This window comes from Lampris incognitus, chromosome 2 (genome assembly GCF_029633865.1).
Source record: "Lampris incognitus isolate fLamInc1 chromosome 2, fLamInc1.hap2, whole genome shotgun sequence".
Taxonomy (NCBI): domain Eukaryota; kingdom Metazoa; phylum Chordata; class Actinopteri; order Lampriformes; family Lampridae; genus Lampris; species Lampris incognitus.
Window position 1 is genome coordinate 70,683,690 of NC_079212.1, and position 21,709 is coordinate 70,705,398.

General features: G+C 47.2%; 1 protein-coding gene across 2 annotated transcripts; it reads right to left on the minus strand.

Moving 5' to 3' along the window:
* Nucleotides 1-18,389: 18,389 nt before the first annotated feature.
* On the minus strand, nt 18,390-21,469 carry plagl2 (pleiomorphic adenoma gene-like 2). 2 transcript variants are annotated; one of them, XM_056272778.1, is made up of 4 exons: nt 21,223-21,444; nt 19,121-19,866; nt 18,638-19,009; nt 18,390-18,553 (listed from the first exon to the last, which is right to left on the minus strand). In XM_056272778.1, the coding sequence occupies exons 2-4, from the start codon at nt 19,860-19,862 to the stop codon at nt 18,390-18,392; spliced, it is 1,278 nt and encodes a 425-aa protein (XP_056128753.1). In that variant the 5' UTR covers nt 19,863-19,866; nt 21,223-21,444. The 2 variants fall into 2 exon arrangements, with proteins under 2 accessions (XP_056128753.1, XP_056128752.1); XM_056272777.1 differs by having other exon boundaries at nt 18,390-19,866; nt 21,223-21,469.
* Between the last annotated feature and the right edge of the window lie 240 nt (nt 21,470-21,709).

Genomic DNA, 21,709 nt, shown 5'->3' on the forward strand with positions numbered 1-21,709 from the left:
AAACTGGTGCAGAAAGTAAACTCCGCGCAGTGTTTCGCTGTGTTGGCAGATGAAATGAAAGATGTTTCAGGGCGGGAGCAGCTTTCTGTCTGTGTCAGACACGTGAACCAGCATGACAGCCAATATAGCATCAGAGAGGATTTTTTGTCCTTTGTTGATATCGGGAAGTTAACCGGGGAGGCAATCGCCAATTCAATCGAAAGTCAGTTGACAAATGCAGGCGTTGATTTACAGTTTTTACGTGGCCAGGGATACGACGGCGCATCTGCCACGAGTGTCCGTTTAAATGGTGCCTAAGCTAAAATCAAAGAGAAGCACAAGCAAGCAGTTTATGTGCACTGTGCCAGCCACGGTTTGAATTTGGTTCTAAACAAGTGCTGCACTGTACAAATGGTGCGAAATTGCTTTGGAATTGTCCGGGAAATCTGCACTTTTTTCCATGATTCGGCTTTGCGGTCTGCCAGTCTGCGACACGAGACGGAACGTCTTTTACCCGACTGCAAGAAAACGCGACTGACGAAGTTGTGTGAAACGAGATGGGTTGAACACCACGACGCAATATTTACATTCAACGAGCTTTTAGACCCTGTGCGATCCAGCCTGCAGAAAATCAGTGAAACCTTCACAGGAGACACATCTGTCAAAGCCACTCAGCTCTTTAATTCAATTGACAATGCAGAATTCATGCTGTCCATGAATGCGAGTGAGAGGATGCTTGCAAAAACCTACCACCTGTCCACCTTCCTTCAGAAGGAAAATTGTGACTTGGTGAGTTGCGTTTCAGCTGCTGATGCTGTTATTAAGCAGGTAGATTAGATGAGGGCTAACTCTGAGATGGAGTTCAGGCAGATTTTCCAAAAGACCTCTTCCCAAGCAGCCAAGTATGGGGTTGAATTTCGACCACGAAGAGGCATGGACTGCAATGAGGATCCATTGAAGGCCTGTGAAAATCACTACCGGCAAAAGCTTTTCATAGTCATGCTTGACTTTTATTCATCACAGATGAAGGAACGCTTCAGCAAACACAGAAATGTGATCTCCAACCTCTGCTCCTTACTGCCATCTAAGGTCAGCATGCTGAACGACAGCTCAGCTCAAGCGCTCTCCAACCTGTATCCTGATGAAGTGTCACCGCATCTGGAAGTTGTAAAGTCAGAAATTGACACCTGGCTAGATAAATGGAAAGATGCAACTTATGTTCCACAAAATGCCATTGAGGCATTAAATGCCTGTAACAGTGAGTTGTTTCCAAGCATCTTCAAGCTTCTCCGCGTTTTTCCCATGTGGGAAGGATCAAGGACAAAATGCGCAGTACAATGACGGAAAGACGGCTTAATGGACTGACATTGCTCTCGGAGCACAGAGACATTTAGTCCATGGGCCAGAGCCCAAAATTTCCTATTTCGGTACACTCAAGGTGGCAAAACTTACTTATAATTTTTGAAAGGATCCATGTCTGTAGATGATATTTTGGTATGATAACCATTCCTGAGTGGCAGCTGTATCACAGTTATCAGCTCATGAAGTTAACCACCCCCTAAAGTAAATTGCATTTTAGACGCTGGTGCATATCCTGGTTTAGCCTCATGGTCAGGACATTTTTCAATGTTCTATAATATTGTCTTTGGTATCATTTTAAAGGGGACCTTCTTAGCTTTCATTCAAGCCCTGTTGTGGATATTTCTCACAAATATAGAGGCCACTTGAGCTCTTCAACCTGTCAATAACACACATCTTTCTGCAATGTTCGCCTAAACTATATACTTTCTTTTAGCCCTGTGGCATCTAGGAATATCAAGGACACAAAAAACAAAAACTGGAATACTCACAGGACTGTAAAGATTCAGGAAATGTATAATAGACCCATACTATTTCATTGTGTGAGGTGATTGTGAACCTTAAATTAGAAGGGCATTATTACTAAGAAACTAACTAGGCCAAAGCCAGTTAGTCCATGGGTCAGACCAGATATCGATATCACCCAAGGTGACACAACTTCACTGGTGACATTTTATTTGGTACACTAACAGAAGTAAAATAATACATGATAACCTTTCCAAATGAGCAGCTATTTCATTTTTCTTTCAGGAAACCTGTTTCTGTGCCTCTCACGATTGTGTATTTGCCCAGATTTTTACAAATATAGCATTTCAACACCCCTGGTACTGATTAGCCTAGCTTAAACTCTGGGACAGTTCTTAGTTGGCCAACAACCAAGGATAACCAGTACTGTGTACTTCCATTCATTGTGCTAAGCTAGGCTAACGTGCAGCCAGATAGCTTTCTACTAAACACATATAGAGGAAACTGGTATCTATCTTCTTGTCTCACTCTGGAGAAGATTGTAAGCTAATTTCCCATAATGTTAGCATGTTCTTTTAATGTATATGTTAATATGATTAGTTAAAGTGGCTACGAGGAACTTTCATCTTGTGTTGATTTTAGCGGCCTCATGTGGACAAAATACAGCTGTTGCATAGCAACTAGGTAATGTATCTATTTGTGGCTATGTAAGATAAATAATGGTAATATGACGCTGGTGAAGCAAAGTAAACTTTGTTTTAGTAGTGTTCATACACCTAAGTTACATGTATTTGTTTGTATGTGGCAGGTGAAAACTGACTGAATATGGCCACTGGTGAACAAGCAAGTTTTTACCCAATACCAAAGCGCCCACGGGTGGAGTGCATTATCCACTGTTCTGATGATACAGATAAGCTGGTTTCACTACAAAGTGTCGACTCATGGAGAACTCTGCTCAGGGCAGCTCAGATACGAAATCATGCACCAGTTTTGAAACTGGCAAAAGACATTCCTGAGGGACAGATTCCAGCAATCTACTACCACATAAAGTGTCGCAGTATCTTCACTATGAAGCAAATTCTTGATGGCCTCCTTGCAAAAGAAAAGAAAAGTTGTGTCTCTGCTGAAGAGAAACAATCTAAGAGAGTAGCTCGACATGCTCCAAGTACATCTAGGACTTATGATGCAGAGTGCATATTTTGTCAGAAAAACAGCAAATATTCCAAGAGACAGAATACGAGAGAAGTACTGGTGCAGTGTCGAGAACTGCGAGCTGATGCAAAGATCAGGAGTGCAGCCACAAAGAAAAGGGACAGCAGAATCCTTGCCATTGTGAGTAGAGACCTTGTAGCAGCTGAAGGGCACTACCACAGGTCATGCTATAGACTTGACACCAAAGAAGAGGTTTCCAAAGGAGAGGTTGCCAGCAATGAAGATGATGATGCTGCAGCCCAGTATGAAGCTGCTGTGAATAAGGCATACAATGAGCTGTTCCTCTTCATCAGGATGGAGCTTTTTGGCAATCCTCAAGTGATGACAATGACTGATCTCTCTTCTAGACTGGTAGCTTCAATGAACTCCCAAGGCATTGCCCAAGTCAAGGAATCAACCAAGAAGCACATAAGGCGAAACCTGGAGAGTGAGTTTGCTGGAGCCTTGCAGATATTCCCTGATGAGAAAGGAAAATTCCTCCTCTATCCCGATAACTTGTCCATGAGGGAACTTGCCAAAGAAAATCAGTCTCTCAAAAGGGAGCTGCAGACCCTGAAAAGTGTCAGTGCACAAGATGTTATAGCCAAAGCAGCCATCAAATTGAGAGCAGACATTAAAAGTCAAGATGTTCCTCAAACCTGGCCACCTGAAGTCAAACCAGAAGCAGAATGTCCTACCATTCCAGAGTCGCTGATTATCTTCCTGTACTCTCTACTCACAGGCTCAAATGATCCTGATCATGCATCCCAGAGAGTGCAGTGCCTTCTGCAGTCATTTGGCCATGACATAGTATATGCAGTGACATGTGGAAATACCAAGCCTTCCAAGCACATTGTTCTGCCATTCAGTGTCAAATCGTTGACAGGAAATGTAGAGTTGATAAACATCCTCAACCGACTTGGTCACAGTGTGTCCTATTCACAGATGGAAGAGATCAACACTGCCCTGTGTCTCCAGAAACTCTCATCATCAGGGAGTGGCATTGCCCTTCCAGCTAACATCCATCCTGGCATATTCACAACTTTAGCCTGGGACAATATCGACCGTCTTGAAGAAACTGTCAGTGGTGAGGGAACATCTCACAGAGTCAATGGGATTGCTGTGCAAGCAAAGCCAGTCAACCCACTTCCTGTCCAACCCATGCCCACTGTTCCCAAAACAAAGAAGAGAAGCATTGATGGACCCCCACCAATGTTACCAACTTACAATGCTGGACAACGGGTAGGGCCACCACAAAGCAAAAAGTCAGATGCCGATACTGCAGCCAATACTAAGCTTGCCAGAGAGAAAAACCTTCTTTGGGTCCTAGCACGCATGTCACAACAAGAAGAACAGTCAGTCAGCAGCTGGACAGGCTTCAACATCCTGACTCGAGGAGAGATGACGGTCATCCCCAACAATATAGGCTATCTGCCTACCATCAATGCTCCAGCGACACAAATGTCTACTGTCAACGAGGTGCTTAACCAGTCACTGAGCATCATGCAGTGCTTAGGCCTGAGGAAGATTGTCTGTGTCTTTGACCAAGCCCTGTATGCGAAGGCTGTCGAGATCACATGGAAACACCATGACAAGTTCCATGATATCATCGTTAGGCTTGGGGTATTCCACACCATCTGCACACTGCTGGCAATAATAGGAAAGCGTTTCCAAGATGCTGGACTCAAAGACCTCTGCATTGAGTCTGGCATGATTGCAGAAGGCTCAATTGCTGGTGTTATGGATGGCCGCAAGTACAACAGGGCAGTGCGACTACACAAGCTCCTGTATGAGGCTCTCATGCGACTGACCTTGAATGGTTTCCTGTCCTGGTTGGAAGAAACTCACAGGAATGACATGGTTCACCTGAATGAGACACTGAAGACCATTGACAGCCTTGGGAAAGAAGTCTCACAACATGCTTTGAAGGAGGTCCTCGAGAACAGCTCTTGTACACGCATCATGGATCTATTTGAAGTCTACCGTGAGTTCCTTAGAGGTGGAAACGGCAGCCTCTCGAACTTCTGGATGTCCTATTTGGACATGGTTGAAATCTTGTTGGGGCTCATCCGAGCATCCAGAGAGGGAGACTGGATGCTATACTTGGCTAGCATTCGAGCCATGATCCCATGGTGCCCTTGCTTATGACAGGATGAATTATGCACGCTACCTCCCCTACTACTACGCCCAGATGTCTGAGCTGCCCATCACACACCCAGATGTGTACACAGAATTCATGGAAGGAGGCTTCTCAGTCCAACTGGGCTCCACCAATCCCTTTGGCCGAATCCCTGTTGACCAAGCTATAGAAGAAACGGTGAACAAAGACACCCAAACAGCTGGAGGGACAAAGGGATTCAGCTTGAAGCCAGGAGCTGTGACCAAATATTATCTCACTGCTGAGTATAGAAGCATGTACCTCAGACAGCTGAGAGACCTGACAGGTCAAGGCAGGTGCAAATGGTCTCATCCAGATCTACAGAGTCCAAGGATCAAGAGAGATGAAGCAGATGTCCAGTCTCTCATCGACCTTATGGAGAATAACTGGCTCAATCCTATGTCCCCTGATGAGATTGATTTGGTTAGCCTCTCCACTGGCAACATGGCTCCACCTGATGTGACCATAGATCTCTTGAGAGCTCTTGAGAAAGGAGAAGAGGCCTACCAAGCATTCCAGCAAACAAGGTTAGATGCAGACCCACCACCTGTGAAATTCCACGACAAGATGACCAAGCAAAGTCTGAAAACATTCTCCAATGTCAGCACAAAACAAGCTCATGGAAAGAAAGCACAGGATGTGGTTCTGAAGGCAGATAGAAACCTTTTCAGTCACATGATCCTGGTGGCTGAAAGCAGGAAGGTGAATCTGAAGGATGTCCTTGCCTACCCATTGGGCCCACTACCATGGGCACTGGCAAATGCTGATGGGTCCTTACGAAAAACAAACAAGGCTGCACTTGCCAGAGAGCTTGAAAAGAATGTATCTCCTGCAGAAGACATCCCAATCCCATCTACTTCCATCATTGATGGGATGAGCCTGGTCCAAAAAATGAATGGCAACAACAAAACCTTTGCACAGGTGGCAGAGTCAGCCTTGACCCAGGTCCTCCATGAGGGAGCACAGAGTGGGAGGATTGATGTTGTTTTTGATGTCTATCACCAGACTTCGATCAAAGATGCTGAACGACTAAACCGGGGTGGAGACATCACTCTCCAGTACAAGAATCTTGCAGGGGGACACCACGTCCAGCAGTGGAGAAAATTTCTGTGCAGTTCCTCCAACAAGACCAGTCTCATCAAGTTTCTGGTGGAAGAGTGGAAACTCCCACGATACAGAGCTATGCTGCATGGCAAGGTGTTGTACATGACCTGTGAGGAAACCTGCTACAAGTTGACAGAAGATGGGTGTGAGGAAGCAGCAGAACTGCACTCCACACATGAAGAAGCTGACACCCGTCTGCTCCTGCATGCATTGCATGCAGCAAATGCGGGCTCAAAGTCAGTTATCATCACAGCTGAGGACACTGATGTCATGGTGCTTTGTCTTGGCTTCCAGAAGGACATCACCTGTCCCATCTACCAGAAGTGTGGGACTCAGAACCGCACACGGTTTGTCGACATCACCAAACTGGCAAGTTCACTTGGAGACAGCATCTGTGACAGCCTAATTGGCTTACATGCCTTCACAGGCTGCGACACTGTCAGTGCATTCGCTGGTCGAGGGAAGCTGAATGCCCTGAAGATAGTGAGAAAGCACACTTCCTGGCCAGAGACTTTTAGTCAACTGGGACAGACATGGAATGTGAGTTCACCTGTCGGATGTATGTTGCTAATAGCAGCACGGCTGAGGTGAACAAGCTGCGTTACCAGCTCTTCTGCACCAAAAGGGGAGAGGTTGAGTCCAGCCAGCTGCCACCATGTAGGGACTGTCTCTTTATGCATGTTCAACGAGCCAACTATCAGGCAGCAATATGGAAGTGCTGTCTGCAGGCTAACCCTGTGGTGCCAAGCCCTACTGAGTATGGATGGACAGACGATGAAGGCAAGCTGGCCATTTACTGGATGCGCTCCCCACCTGCACCAGATGTGGTCTTGGAAATGCTAACATGCAAGTGTGTGCATTGATACAAAATGCCAAGCTGCATGTGCCTGTCAAATGGACTTCCATGCACAGACATGTGCAGGTTACAGACCTGCAGTAACCAAAAACAGCAGGATGGTCCAGAACTGGACTTTGAACTTGGGGAGTCAGATGATGAGAGAAACGAGCAGTTTGATGAATGACAGTGTGATGATTCTGATGGTATTACTGTGGTAGTAGTCTATTGATGCACAGGATGTTGATTCTGGACTTGGTTACCCAGAGCTTGATAACAATAATGTAACCATATTCACATATACCCATTACCCTACCCATTACCATTACATATACCCACTAATGATATGGGATTACATGTATCATTGACGAAGTATATGTAAATGTCAATGTTGTTTAAAATATTAAAAAGTTCATTACCTCACCATGGTATTCCTTTTTATCATGTATTTTGATTGTTTATTTAAACAAATGCATAGAGACCAGTTTGTGACCTAACTGGCTTTGGTCTAGTTCTCATTTAAGGCTCACAATCACCTCACACAATGAAATAGTATGGGTATATTATACATTTCCTGAATCTTTACAGTCCTGTGAGTATTCCAGTTTTTGTTTTTTGTGTCCCTGATATTCCTAGATGCCACAGGGCTAAAAGAAAGTATATAGTTTAGGCGAAAATTGCAGAAAGATGTGTGTTATTGACGGGTTGAAGAGCTCAAGTGACCTCTATATTTGTGAGAAATATCCACAACAGGGCTTGAATGAAAGCTAAGAAGGTCCCCTTTAAAATGATACCAAAGACAATATTATAGAACATTGAAAAATGTCCTGACCATGAGGCTAAACCAGGATATGCACCAGCGTCTAAAATGCAATTTAGTTTAGCGGGTGGTTAACTTCATGAGCTGATAACTGTGATACAGCTGCCCCTCAGGAATGGTTATCATACCAAAATATCATCTACAGACATGGATCCTTTCAAAAATTATAAGTAAGTTTTGCCACCTTGAGTGTACCGAAATATCGTCTGGCCCATGGACTAATTGTGGTGACGCCGGAAGAGGTACTGGTGTGTGTGTGTGTGTGTGTGTGTGTGTGTGTGTGTGTGTGTGTGTGTGTGTGTGTGTGTGTGTGTGTGTGTGTGTGTGTGTGTGTGTGTGTGTGTGTCAGCCCTGTGATGGCCTGTCCAGGGTGTCTCCCCGCCTGCCGCCAAATGACTGCTGGGGTGGGCTCCAGCATCCATGCGACCCTGAGGGCAGGATAAGCGGTTCGGATGATGGATGGATGGCTGTAAGGAGTGAGGGGTGAGAGGGGGGCCTCAGAGAGCCTCCACTATTTTGCTTAAGTCCCTCAACCGATGTATTGAGCCAATTCTAACTGAAGTTATGACACTAGTTAGGTAGAAATAAAACTTGCAAACCAAAACAAACTTTTAATTCCAGGCTTCCCGACCCCCCCGCCCCCTTCCTGGGCCCTGGTAGCCCCCCCCACACTGCGATGCCGCTGGTGCCATTGTAATGAGATAATCAATGTTGTTCACTTACCTGTCAGTGGCGTTAACGTCCTGGCTGGTGGGCGTGTGTGCAGCAGGTACGGCACGTCTCTGTCTAGAGACCGTGTCCGGGCCCTGATCACAGTACGTTGTGATGTCCAGCTCTTCTCACCCTTTCAGCCGGTTTTCCAGGTTCGTCCTAAAAAGGGTCTGTGGAAAACCAAACGGCTTTCTATTTTCTGAGCCGCGGCAGACTCAGCAGCCAGTACATTTATACGAGCGGGGCTGCAAGTACAGACCGGCTGCTGCTCCCAGCTGTAATTATGGCAGGCCGGAGGCTCACACATACATGTTGGTTTATTTGTGTAGGCCCTCGCAGACATGATCCAGACCTCGGTCCGGTATGACGGGCTGGCACACAGCAGAACCCAAGCCGTGGGTTGGCTCGGCTTTGGAAGTGGTGTTTTTTTATTTCATTTTATACAGGTTTTCCCTTTTTGTTTGTAGGAATTCACCTTTGGTGGCGGGTGAGTCCTAACATGCTGTGCTCAGGATGCTGCAGGCTTTCCTCTTCTGGCTCCCTGCACGAATCCCGCAATACCGGCAGGGCTGCGCTGTTCTTCGTGACTACAGTGACGTATTACACACGTGCGGCGCGACTGGCGCGATGGTGCACCACCACGTGCTGTCAGGGAGGAAGGAAGAGCTCAGCACCGTCTGATGAGCTCTCATTAACTCCTTCACTCCCTGCTCTGCTCTCAACTCTCAGTACACACACACACACACACAATGTCTCTCTCTCTCTCTCTCTCACACACACACACACACACACACAATCTCTCTCTCTCTCTCTCTCACAAACACACACACACACACACACACTGTCTCTCCCCCCCCCCACACACACACACTCAGCAACACAACGTGTTCTCTGTGTGATACATTCCTTTGTATTGACCCTGTGCCACCTGTTCGTTAGTTAATTGAGTTAATTGGTTATTTTTCAAACACATTTGTTTTGATGGAGGGCTGAACACTCTGTCACCTGTTTGAGGACCGCGCAGACAGGACACAGGAACACACGCCTCATCATCGCCACCGCCTCGTTTTGGAAGGAAACTCGCCCGGGGTGAGCGTGCAGAATGAAACTCGCCCGGGGTGAGTGTGCAGTATGAAACTAGCCCGGGGTCAGTGTGCAGTATGAAGCTCGCCCGGGGTGAGTGTGCAGTATGAAGCTCGCCCGGGGTGAGTGTGCAGTATGAAGCTCGCCCGGGGTGAGTGTGCAGTATGAAGCTCGCCCGGGGTGAGTGTGCAGTATGAAACTCCCCCGGGGTGAGTGTGCAGTATGAAGCTCGCCTGGGGTCAGCGTGCAGTATGAAACTAGCCCGGGGTGAGTGTGCAGTATGAAGCTCGCCCGGGGTGAGTGTGCAGTATGAAACTAGCCCGGGGTGAGTGTGCAGTATGAAGCTCGCCCGGGGAGAGCGTGCAGTAGGAAACTCGCCTGGGGTCAGCGTGCAGTATGAAACTCGCCCGGGGTGAGTGTGCAGAATGAAACTCGCCCGGGGTGAGTGTGCAGAATGAAACTAGCCCGGGGTCAGTGTGCAGTACGAAGCTCGCCCGGGGTGAGTGTGCAGTATGAAGCTCGCCCGCGGTTAGTGTGCAGTATGAAACTCTCCCGGGATGAGTGTGCAGTATGAAGCTCGCCCGGGGTGAGTGTGCAGTATGAAGCTCGCCTGGGGTCAGCGTGCAGTATGAAACTCGCCCGGGGTGAGTGTGCAGAATGAAACTAGCCCGGGGTCAGTGTGCAGAATGAAACTAGCCCGGAGTGAGTGTGCAGAATGAAACCCGCCCGGGGTGAGTGCGCAGAATGAAACTCGCCCGGGGTGAGTGTGCAGTATGAAGCTCGCCCAGGGTGAGTGTGCAGTATGAAACTCGCCCGGGGTCAGTGTGCAGTATGAAGCTCGCCCGGGGTGAGTGTGCAGTATGAAACTAGCCCGGGGTGAGTGTGCAGTATGAAGCTCGCCCGGGGTGAGTGTGCAGTATGAAACTAGGCCGGGATCAGTGTGCAGTATGAAGCTCGCCTGGGGTCAGTGTGTAGAATGAAACGCGCCCGGGGTGAGTGTACAGAATGAAGCGCGCCCGGGGTGAGTGTGCAGCATGAAACCCGCCCGGGGTGAGTGTGCAGAATGAAACCCGCCCGGGGTGAGTGTGCAGAATGAAAGCAATGAAAGTATGAAACCGCTGGTTCGTCTTTTAATCATTTCAACATAACACATGACAAGTCAAAGATACACTGACACTGTACTGTACAATAAGTCATAGTTCTGTTGTTGTGTTCATCATCTCTTTGGATCAACCAATATACAAATCTGTCACTCTTACATTGCAGCAACTGATTGCATGTGAGATATGTAACAAAAAATAGCAAAACATTTTCATGTCTTTCTTTCTGAGAAGCATTTTGTTTATATAATTCTCCCTGTAGTTGATGAACTCCATCCTACATAAAATAGTGTAAGTGAATGCAAATATTCCATTTCCTTTCTTTCACCTTTTCTTTTCCAAAGGTGGCAGTAATAGCAAGTAGTAAAAATAAAATGGGCTATGTCGCTAAACGAAATAAACAAAAGAGCTTGGAATGCAAGACTTACATTAAGCTAGAAATACACGAAACTACACGGGGATGTCGTCCACATAGACAAAACCCAGTTTCTCACTAAAAGGCAAAAAAAAAAAGAAAGAAAAAAAAGATAGCATTATTAAAATCCAATCGGTATTTCTCAGGCCTAAAAATTGATTAATAAATTCCCTTTAAAGGTTTGTGTTCTGCACCTACTAGTTAAAGGAGGAGGTGAGGATAAGTGCATCCCTAGTAGGTGCAGGTGAGGTAATGGCGCTACAGCCAAGCCGAGCAGCAGAACGACAACACGGTCACAACTCGGGGCGGGGGGGCAGTGTAACACAGGTTGACCCCTACCACGTGTTTCTGGGCGGGGCTCGTCTTGGCATCAGTTTTTAATCAACTCCCGCGTAGCAGATAATCATCTCATCACGAAGGAAGCGGTCGCAGCTAAAATGCCATCGACAGACCTGCTCGTGGGGAATTGCTCTAAAAATGGATGTCCACGAAAAAAAACTGAAATTATGAAAAAATTTCGGAATTTTTTTTAAATTTTGCAATTTTTCGGAAATTTTGAAAAAAAAACCTATTTGAGAATTTTTCGCTATTCGAGAAATGTATTCATAAACCAGAATTTCAAAACCTCAAGGAGTGCCTGATCACGGAAATAGGCTGCAGACTGTCAGTACACGCTGCGCGGTTGTGTTGTCTGTCATCTTCACGGTGACCCGTGTTGGACAGCTGTTGGCCTGAAGACAAGCACGTCTTCAATCAAACGTCTTGTTTAAGAATAGGCTTTGACCCAAACCTCATTAAAACATCATCACACATCCTTTAAAACCATACAGACAAAAACGTCGCTGACGGCTTCAGCATGGAGAAGCTCGACTCTTCTCACCGGGCATCAACGTGGTCCCCAGGTCACGTGTTTAAGCCTTCATACACCGTCATACAGCTCCTTTTCCAAAACAGGAAGCTCAGGAATGCAGTCAAATATGTCTCACTTTCTTCTACTGAAACAAATGGTCACCAACAACTCTTTTTTCCTATCACTTTAATATTGTAGCGAAGTCGGGGGACAACGCAACCACAGGAACTGCCGCGACCGGGAAGCGAACCTGTATCGCCCGCACCGCAGGAGACATCGCTAACCGCTAGACTAAAGGATCAGATCCGCCAGCCAGCGGCCAGCGTGTCTTCTTATCCATGCACGTTACAATATGAATTTATTTTTCACTTCTGCCAAATTCATTTCCCCGTGTCGCGTCCACGGTGGTCTACCCTGGAAGGACGCATGGCAGGATTGAGCTGCCTGGGAGCAAAGCCACTATGGGCCCTTACCAACCTCAACCGATTGTCCAGCTTCTGTAACTCGTGCATGTGCCAAGAGTGGGAATGGGCCCCTCTTAGTGCGTCCTACATTTCTGCTGATATTTTCTTTAAATGTTGAATATTCTCAAAGAAATCCCACCCGTCCGCTATCCAAACCCGCTCGTCCCACTCGGGGTGGCGGGATGCTGGAGCCCATCCCAGCAGTCACTGGGCGGCAGGTGGGGCAACACGCTGGACAGGCCATCACAGGGCCCACACATTCATATCTAGGAACAATTTAGTATGGCCGATTCACCTGACCTACACACACATACATATTTCGGGGGACAACGCAACCACAGGAACTGCCGCGGCCGGGAAGCGAAGCCGTATCGCCCGCACCGCAGGAGACATCGCTAACCGCTCGACTTAAGGGTCAGATCCGCCAGCCAGCGGCCAGCGTGTCTTCTTATCCATGCACGTTACTATATATATATATATATATATATATATATATATATATATATATATATATATATATATATATATATATATATATATATATATAGAGGAGAAAAAAAAATTCACTGTCCAAGAGAGCGAACGCTGCCGGTCTGCATGGCCGTCATCACAAACCAATCGACGTGCAGCAAACGTGGTCCGTCGTCCCGGGACAGTTGCCCACTTTGCCGGTCAGTAATCCAGCCTGGGAGGGACGTTGCTGTAGCTAAAGGTTTCCCGCTCTCACAGAGAGGACATGTTGGGATAAACTAGAGTAACTCGAAGTCAAACGGAGTTGCGCTGCTATTCGGGGGTCTCTTCTGGATAAACAGAGACGTCTGGAGATCCCCCGTGGCTGGACTGTCAGGGCGCCATCTTGGAGCCCGGAGATATAACGTTCAGCAACGGGGTAAGTTCACACAAGTTCACTGACTACTGAAGCAAGCGGTTAAACTGTTTCCCCTGTTCGGTTTTAAATCATGTTCGACAACCTTTTAATGAGGTCTGGGTTCACAAAAAAAAAATACCGACCGCGTCCTTTAAAACCACGGCTTACTACCCAGGTTGCCCTGGAAACATCAGTTTAAATGGGGGGGGGGGTAAAAAAGAAACTGGGCATGGCCGCCATAACTGAGCATTTTAACTGAAGTGCTGGTGGCCTCAAAACGTAGACGGTCCCTCTGGGCAGAATATCACGGGTCACTCCTAACCACCGGTCTGAGCGCAGCCTGAAGTGCTAGCTTAAATGCTAGCTGAAGCTGAAGTTTTCAAATGCTAGCACTTCAGCTAGCACTTCAGCTAGCACTTCAGCTAGCATTTAGCTTAAATGTTAGCTGAAGTTTTCAGATGCTAGCACTTCAGCTAGCTTAAATGCTAGCTTAAATGCTAGCTGAAGTGCTAGCTGTAGGTTTCGGCGTTGCCCTGGCTGCATCCCGGCCAGTAACGACCCTTGTTCTGTGACGTGGTCTTGGAAGGGCATCTCGAGAGCGCGCGAATGGGGGTTTTGGGCCGTGGCTGTGACCCACAGTGGTCTTTATGGTATCAACCCGAGATAACAGGACACGTTGTCGGTGTTCTCCAACAGGGACTTGGCCGTAGGGTTTGATTAGATAAATTTGCAATAGAGAAGGCAAAGTTGGTTACCCAAAAAAAAAAAAAAAAAAAAAAACCAAGAGGTTTGCAAGGGGGGGGCGGGTCTCATATGTAGAAGAATATTAGTGAAGAGTCTATCAACAATACTGTTATTCTTTTGGAGGAGAAAAATACATAAAGGTTGATAAAAACTACACATCAAGCTAATGGCACATACATGTACGGGATCAATACAAAATTAAAACATATGAACATATATGCTGAAATTTTAAAAGAAAAAAATACTCTTTTTTTAAAAGGTTGAAAGTGCTAGAATTCAGATTAGCTCACAGAAACCCAGGGAGGACAAACTCAAAACATGCCAATAGCTCTCCGTTTCTTAAACTTTTTAGGACTAAATGAGGCTAAAAATTGGTTACAAAAAAAAAAAGAAAAAATATAAACGCTCAATTTGATTGCTACAAATTTGGCTTGAGCCAAGAGGGATTTTTTAAATCTTTTTTTCTTTAACTTACAATAAAGATCAATTTTGAAATATGCCGTTTCAGTCCATCAGCTGAATAGTTAGAAAGGTGCCAACAGCTTCATTTTAGGGATCAATTCTAACTTTGATCTTTTATACGTGAAAATACTTAAAATACGTTGCCGTCCAAAAACATGTGAATTTCCAAGAGGGGAAAGACCAATATGAGTAAAAGTAAGTGTCACGTGACTCGACGGTCTTGCGCGAGACCGTCTGATGATGACGCAGGTAAGTCTGCAGGTAAAAGTGGACGCACGTGGCGACCACCGGCTGAGGAGTCACGCTTCACGTCAGTGCTCGCCTGTGCTGCGTGTGCCCACCCTACGGGGGGGGGGCATCCATGTGTTTAAAGCGGGGGGGGGCATCACATCCTACAGTATCCATACGTCACAACGCCAGCATCACTTTCAAACAAGCAATTGTGCAAAAAGTGTAGTTTCTACTCCCCAGGTTTTGGTAAGAAAAAACAAAAACAAATAAAAATGAGGTGATGTGTTGTGTTGTTTTTCGAGGTCCTGTTTTATACAAACAGAAAAATAATATATCATATTGACAACAAACAAACAAACGAAAAAAAAAATGACGATAAGCAATACCGCAGCCGGTCACGCGCTGAGTCCCCGGCGCTTTGAATGTCAAAGCTAAAGGCAGATGAACGCTTCCGCTCTGGATATTGCCTCATTTTTCAGACCCTTTTCCTTTTAAAGTTTAAAGAAGCAGCTGAGAGAGAGAGAGAGAGAGAGAGAGAGAGAGAGAGAGAGAGAGAGAGAGAGAGAGAGAGAGAGAGAGAGAGAGAGAGAGCGAGAGCGAGAGAGTAGAGAGGAAGAGTAGAGAGGAAGAGGGGGCGATGAACAGTCTGTCGGTGTGATTTGTGCATGTTTTCAGCTCGCTGAATGTTGCAAAACGCTAAAATGTTCTCTAGTGGTCTACAGTTGTCATCTGTCAGCAACCATAGCTACAAGCAGCAGCATACGATGTTCCTCTTCTCTTCTTCTTCTGTTGTCCTTTATCCTACGTTTGTTCTTCTTTTTCCTTTTCTTTTGTGTCCCTTGTTTTACTCTACGTTGTTCATCAAATTAAATGTGACGTAATGGGTAAGAGTAGGGCTTAACTGTGACGTGATCGTCTCACACACACACACACACACATCAGAAGTGGGTCCTGTGCTACGACCACACCCACCTTTACCAGTGGCGGCTGCTGCTAACCCTGTTTTTTGGGGGGGGGCGCTTTCCCTTCGCGCAGCACACCTGACAGCTGCTTTATGTGCACGCAGTTATGATGAAGGACAGTGTAGCCTGTAAGTCTTATCAGGGTTCGTACCCCCGATAATATCTATTTTTCTAAAAGAGTTTGGGGGGGGGGGGCAAAAAATTGTTAACACCAGCCGCCACTGATCAACCTAACGAATTACACCTGTGAATGAATATGCAAGGGTTCAGCCTCCTCTACTCCCCCTGCCGACCTTTGAACTGCGGATACGCCAATGAAACGCACCACGTCCCCGGACACCACCGTGTCCGGGTGATGTAGCTTACACGACACAGGTCTGAGCACCTGTTTCACTTTGAGGCCTGGGTTCACTTTGGGTTTAGGTTTGTATAGGCGGATGGGGAATCGCTTTAAGGAAAAGACCTACATCCGGGTCCCCTAGACTTTGATTGAGGTGAGGTGGGATTTTTTTTTTCCAGCAAAGCGCGGAGGTCAAATATTCGACTGGATCGAGGATGGGGGGAGCCTACGAATTCATACGGGCCACGTCCAAGTCAACATCCCTACGAGACGGTCAGAGTTCAGCTAGTTCAATGTCTAACAGGTCTTTCACGCTACTAACAGCCCTCTAGAGACACGATCCCCAGTCCCGAGTCTGCTCTACCGACTCCAGTACACGTAAAGGTTGGATATGACAAAGAAAGCTAAAGGGGAAAAGCTAATACTTCATCCATTGTTTGATCAATAAAATGCAAGATACACTTAAAATGTAAACCTGCCAGACATAAAAAACATCATCACTTAGTTTTAATACGTCTACCTAGGATATACCTTACCGAGAAAAAAAAAGCAATTATAATATTCATTTCTGTTGAGATATTTCGTACACAGCAATAACATTCTTTTACACATTTTCCTTAACTGTCACTGTAATTTTTTTCTCTGTTTTCTCCATTCACATATGTCAGGGTTTATCATTACCATGATGCATCTCTTCAGGAAAAAAGACTGCCTGAAAAAATAGTTTTTTTCCTCTTAAAATAGATTTCAGATATATTTGGCAGCTGAGACACGGATGTGATGTATCGTTGCTATGGGGACGATGAAAAGGTGGATGCTGAGAGCAAGACATCTTTTCTTAGTCCCCATAGCAACGATACGTCACATCCGTGTCGTATGGTTGCTATGGGGGCTATGAAAAGATGGATGCTGAGAGCAAGACATCTTTTCTTAGTCCCCATAGCAACGATACGTCACATCCGTGTCGTATGGTTGCTCTGGGGGCTATGAAAAGATGGATGCTGAGAGGAAGACAGTAGGAGGAAGCAGAGTCCTCACAGATCAGCGAGCGAGGTTGGGTGTTTTGAGAGGAGCTGGAAAGGCAGCAGGTCCCGTGTCGGACCCGAGATCCCGGGCCCCGGGGCCGACTCCAGGCCTCTGCCGTGGAAACCTCTGCGAGTCACAGGGAAGGAGGACATAAAGGTTTGCCAAAGGGATTCTTAAAGGTGAAGTGCCTTTTGCTAAAAAAAAAAAAAAAAGTGCTTCTCTGGAGGAACAGTAAAAAAGCCAGCATGACATCACATCCTCTCCAACTGCGTCACACACCTTCACATTTCTTCATGCTAAGGAACAAATGCGTGGCCACATGTGTGCGACGGGTCTTTGTGTTCGGCAGCAAACAGGTGGACCATTATACATCTCTGATTGGTTTTAGTGAATTATTTTTGACTCCAACTATAAGTAAATATCAGGGCTGGCAATGTTGTTTTCGTCTACTTTCTTTCTTATTTCTGTGAAGAGCACTTCTTTTCCAGGCTTGTTGGCAGGTTTTGTGGCTCTAGCCCAGCCGACTAAACACGACATCTCGACCTCTTTATTCCTTCACTAATCTGTCTCCTTACCGCAGTCGTTGTGTTTAGCTTCATGGAATAGGCGCGATGGTTAGGAACACCAGATGAGTCCAATTCTAGAATGTTCTCACATTTGGAAAAGCAAAAAAAAACAAACAAAAAAAAACAAAAAAAAAAGAAAACAATAAAACAAAATATCCACTTCAAACTATGTTTCTGGGTCACAACAAGACAGATAATCTTCACTGAAAATGTATCTGATTTTTTTCATATTATTACTTTAGAAAGTATGCAGTACCATGCCTTTAGGCCTACTGATCCTGTCCTCTATACTACTGAGTAGAGGATGAGGGGATAGAGGGAGAAGTAAATGTAAGTTAAAGAGCTGGGTTAATATATATCATTATAACTAAAGGGTAGGGGAAAAGCCCTAATAAAAACAGCTTCAGCTTCTTTTCTAACTTTTTTGCTTTTTGCTCAGTAAAGGGGTTTAACTTCCTCTAAGGCTCGATCAAAAGCTTTTTTGTGCACTTTCAATTTAAGGCTTCTACGTGTTCAGTTGCTTATCTATTTATTTCTGACTCTCCACCCATTTGAGGCCCTTTAAAAAGCCACAGCACGGCTGCGTTGCGCTACGGGCTGAGGCTGGTATGGAGGCTACCTTGGCGGGGCGAGGGCTGGGCGGAGGATCGGGTCTCTCACTGAAAGGCCTGGTGAAAGCGAGGCAGTGTGGTGGTACTAAGGCTGGAGCTGAACACTGGTGGGAGGGGGTGGAGGGGTCCGAGGCCTAGACCCCCGCCGGAGCTCTGCTGCTCCTGAGGTTGCGGTTGCAAAGAGGTAAGAGGTGTCGTAGCGACGGCAGCAACTGCGGTGGCGTGTGGCTCGGCAGCATGCAGGGATGAGGAAGAGGAGGTGGAGGAAGAGGAAGACGAGGAGGCTGCGGACGAGGTGTAGCCCATCACCAGACCTCCTGTGTTCATGGGGGCACTGTAGGGAGGCAAATTGAGGGGCAAGAAGCCCAGCAGGTGGGAGAAGTCCATGTTAGCAGCACACAGAGACTCGGCGATCACCGCGGGGCTCTTGGACAGGAGGGAATCCCCGCAGAGCTCGTCTCCCAGGCCCACGGTGGGCTCCAGTCCATCCTTCGGGGAGGAGGCAGCATTGTGTGGCTCTGCAGAGGGAACTGGTCCAGGCAAGCCACTCTGCAAATCCATGAGGAAACTCTCCATCTCCACCTTCAAGGGCTTTTCCAGCAGGTATGAGGTAGATCCCAGCTGGTACTTTGGGGCCGGCTGGGACTGGTGCTGCTGCTGGGGGACTAGAGGCTGGTGGGGGGGCAGCGGAGGGGAGTGGTGGTGGTGGAGATGGTGGTGATGATGGTGGTGGTGGTGTGGGTGGTGGTGAATAGAGCCAGGGGGTTCCATGTGACAGCCCATGCCCATTGCTGCAGACAGGGTGTTGGGCATCAGGGAGGGGTGGGGATGGCCCACCCCCGAATTGGACATGGCCTGGAGGTGGTGGTGGTTATACATGCCCATGGGGAAAGGGGTACCACTGGGGAAGGGTTTGCCCATCATGGGATCTTTGTTGGGACCCATGCTGCACATCATGGGGCTAAGCTCCTCCTTGACAGAGCAAGGAGGCGAGCCGGAGCCTAGGAGACCTAACATGTCCGGAGGCTCTGTCTTGATCTTCAGCAGCTCCTGTGAGTGACTCTTCTTTACGTGGCGCGTCAGATGGTCCTTCCTGCCAAAGCGCTGGGCACAGTACTGGCACAGGAAGTCCTTTCGGCCCGTGTGGACCACCATGTGCCGCCTCACATCCTTCCGAGTGTAGAAGCGGCGGTCGCAGTGATCACATGGGTGCTTCTTCTCCTTGGTACCACCCGAGGACTTGCCCGAGTGGCTCTTGAGGTGTTCCAGGAGCACTGGCGTGCTCTCATAGCTCTGCATACACACTTTGCAGGTGAGGTCCCCTGCCGTGGCAGAGTGCATGGCCACATGGCGCTTGTATCCCAGCTTGGTGTTGTAGTGCTTGCCACACTCCTCACACTTGAAGGCCTCCTTGTTGGGGTCATGGGTCTGCAGGTGGTTCTTCAGGTGGTCTTTGCGGTGGAACATTTTCTCACAGAATGAGCACTGGTGGGTCTTCTGTGGAGAGTGTGTGGCCATATGCCTGTGAAGGAACAGACGGAGCAGAGAGACAAAGAACTCTGAAAAATTGTTTATGTAATAGCTAGCAATAATCTCGGTTCGCATGAAGGATTAAACCAAGACAGGGCAGATAAACTAAGAGTTTGAAATTCATTGAGTAATTGTCTAGCTTGCTATGCAGGCTGTTATGCATCCCGAGTTTTTGTAAGAGGAATGAATTTGTTTCAGTCTAGGTTGGGATGTGGCTGATGTTGAAATTTGGGTCGAGCCCATTTACATTTAGCAACAACATATATGCTGCATGATTAAAACGTAATCGAACAGACTTGCCATGCATAAATGCTTCCAGGTGTAATGCACCCAGGACACACTGAAGCTCAAATCATCCTAAACACACCCAGCGTGATCAAATAACAACAAATGATAATAAACCGTAATGACGAATAAACGATCCTACATTGTTGCAACATGCAAGCGTGCATGAATCTAACATCTGGCCAGCAGATGGAAAAAGTAACAATTAAAATACTTCTCAAAAAGTGGCATGCACATCACTCCCTCTTGTAGCGTGTAGTAAATGTTGACTGTCTAAATGTTAAAGGCTTAACGCTTCAGTCAGAGAATCAACCGTTCAGCTTTCAAATTAAAAAAAAAAAAGCAAACCATGAAATTCAAATTGCTGCTTATCTGGGTTTGCTCACTTTTCCACTGCACGCTCCTCCCAGAGCATCCTATCTGGATGGACACCTGTTTCCTACGACCCACTACCTAACATGAACCTGTTAACGGGTTCAGGTTGGCTAGTGGTTAAGTGTAGTATTACAGTTAGCTAGTCTAGGGTTGCTGTGAGGAAGGTTGTTCAATTTCACTAAGCATCGTGTGTCTGTACAGATGAATATCTTTTTTTCTTTTTTGGGGGGGGATTTTTCCCCACCTTTTTTCTCCCCAATTGTACCCGTCCAATCACCCCACTCTTCCGGAGTTTCACCAGGGGGATGTAGCACGTAGGAGGATCACGCTACTCCCCCCAGCCCCCCCCCCCGAACAGACGCCCTGACCGACCAAAAGAGGCGATAGTGCAGCGACCAGGACACATACCCACATCCGGCTTCCCACCCGCAGACACGGCCAATTGTGTCTGTCGGCACAACCGACCAAGCCGGAGGCAACACGGGGATTTGAACTGACGATCCTCATATTGGGAGGCAACAGAACAGACCACTATGCTACCTGGACACCCCCAGATGACAGTATTTTGTGGGGGTATGTATGTTGGACACAGTGGGATAAGAATGGGCTCTGCGGTGGCTCGGGTGTGAGCCTGGCCTGTTAAGCGTGATACGGAACACGGTGCGTGGATAAGGGTGCTCTTTAGTACCTGAAAAGTTTGTATTTGGAGCTGAAGGCCTTGGGACAGAGTGGCTGGGAGCAGTGGAAGGGTTTGTCTCCCGTGTGGCTGAAGGTGTGGAGCCGGAGCTTATCTTGTGAGGCAAACAGAGCCCCGCACACCAGACACTCGTTACCTCTCGCTCTCTCTACCTCTTTCTCCTCTTCCCTCTCCCTCTCTCCCTCTCTTTCTCTTTCCGTCCGTGGCAGCGGGGCGGCGCTCCCAAACAGCTTGACGGCAGTCCGTCTTTCCTCTTCCTCCGACGTCAGTGCGGTAATACGGTGTGAGGCATCGGTGGCAGCAGCTGCCATGGCAGCCCTAGAGTGCCGCTGCCATGAAAATACGGCCGTGGCTCCCCCGCCTTCCAGGCTCAATGTGGGAAGTTGATGGGGCTTGAAAAAAGAAGGCTGGCACAAAGGTGCATAAAGGTAATGCGGTGCCCTCGATCTGGTGAAATGAGAAAACACAACACCGAATG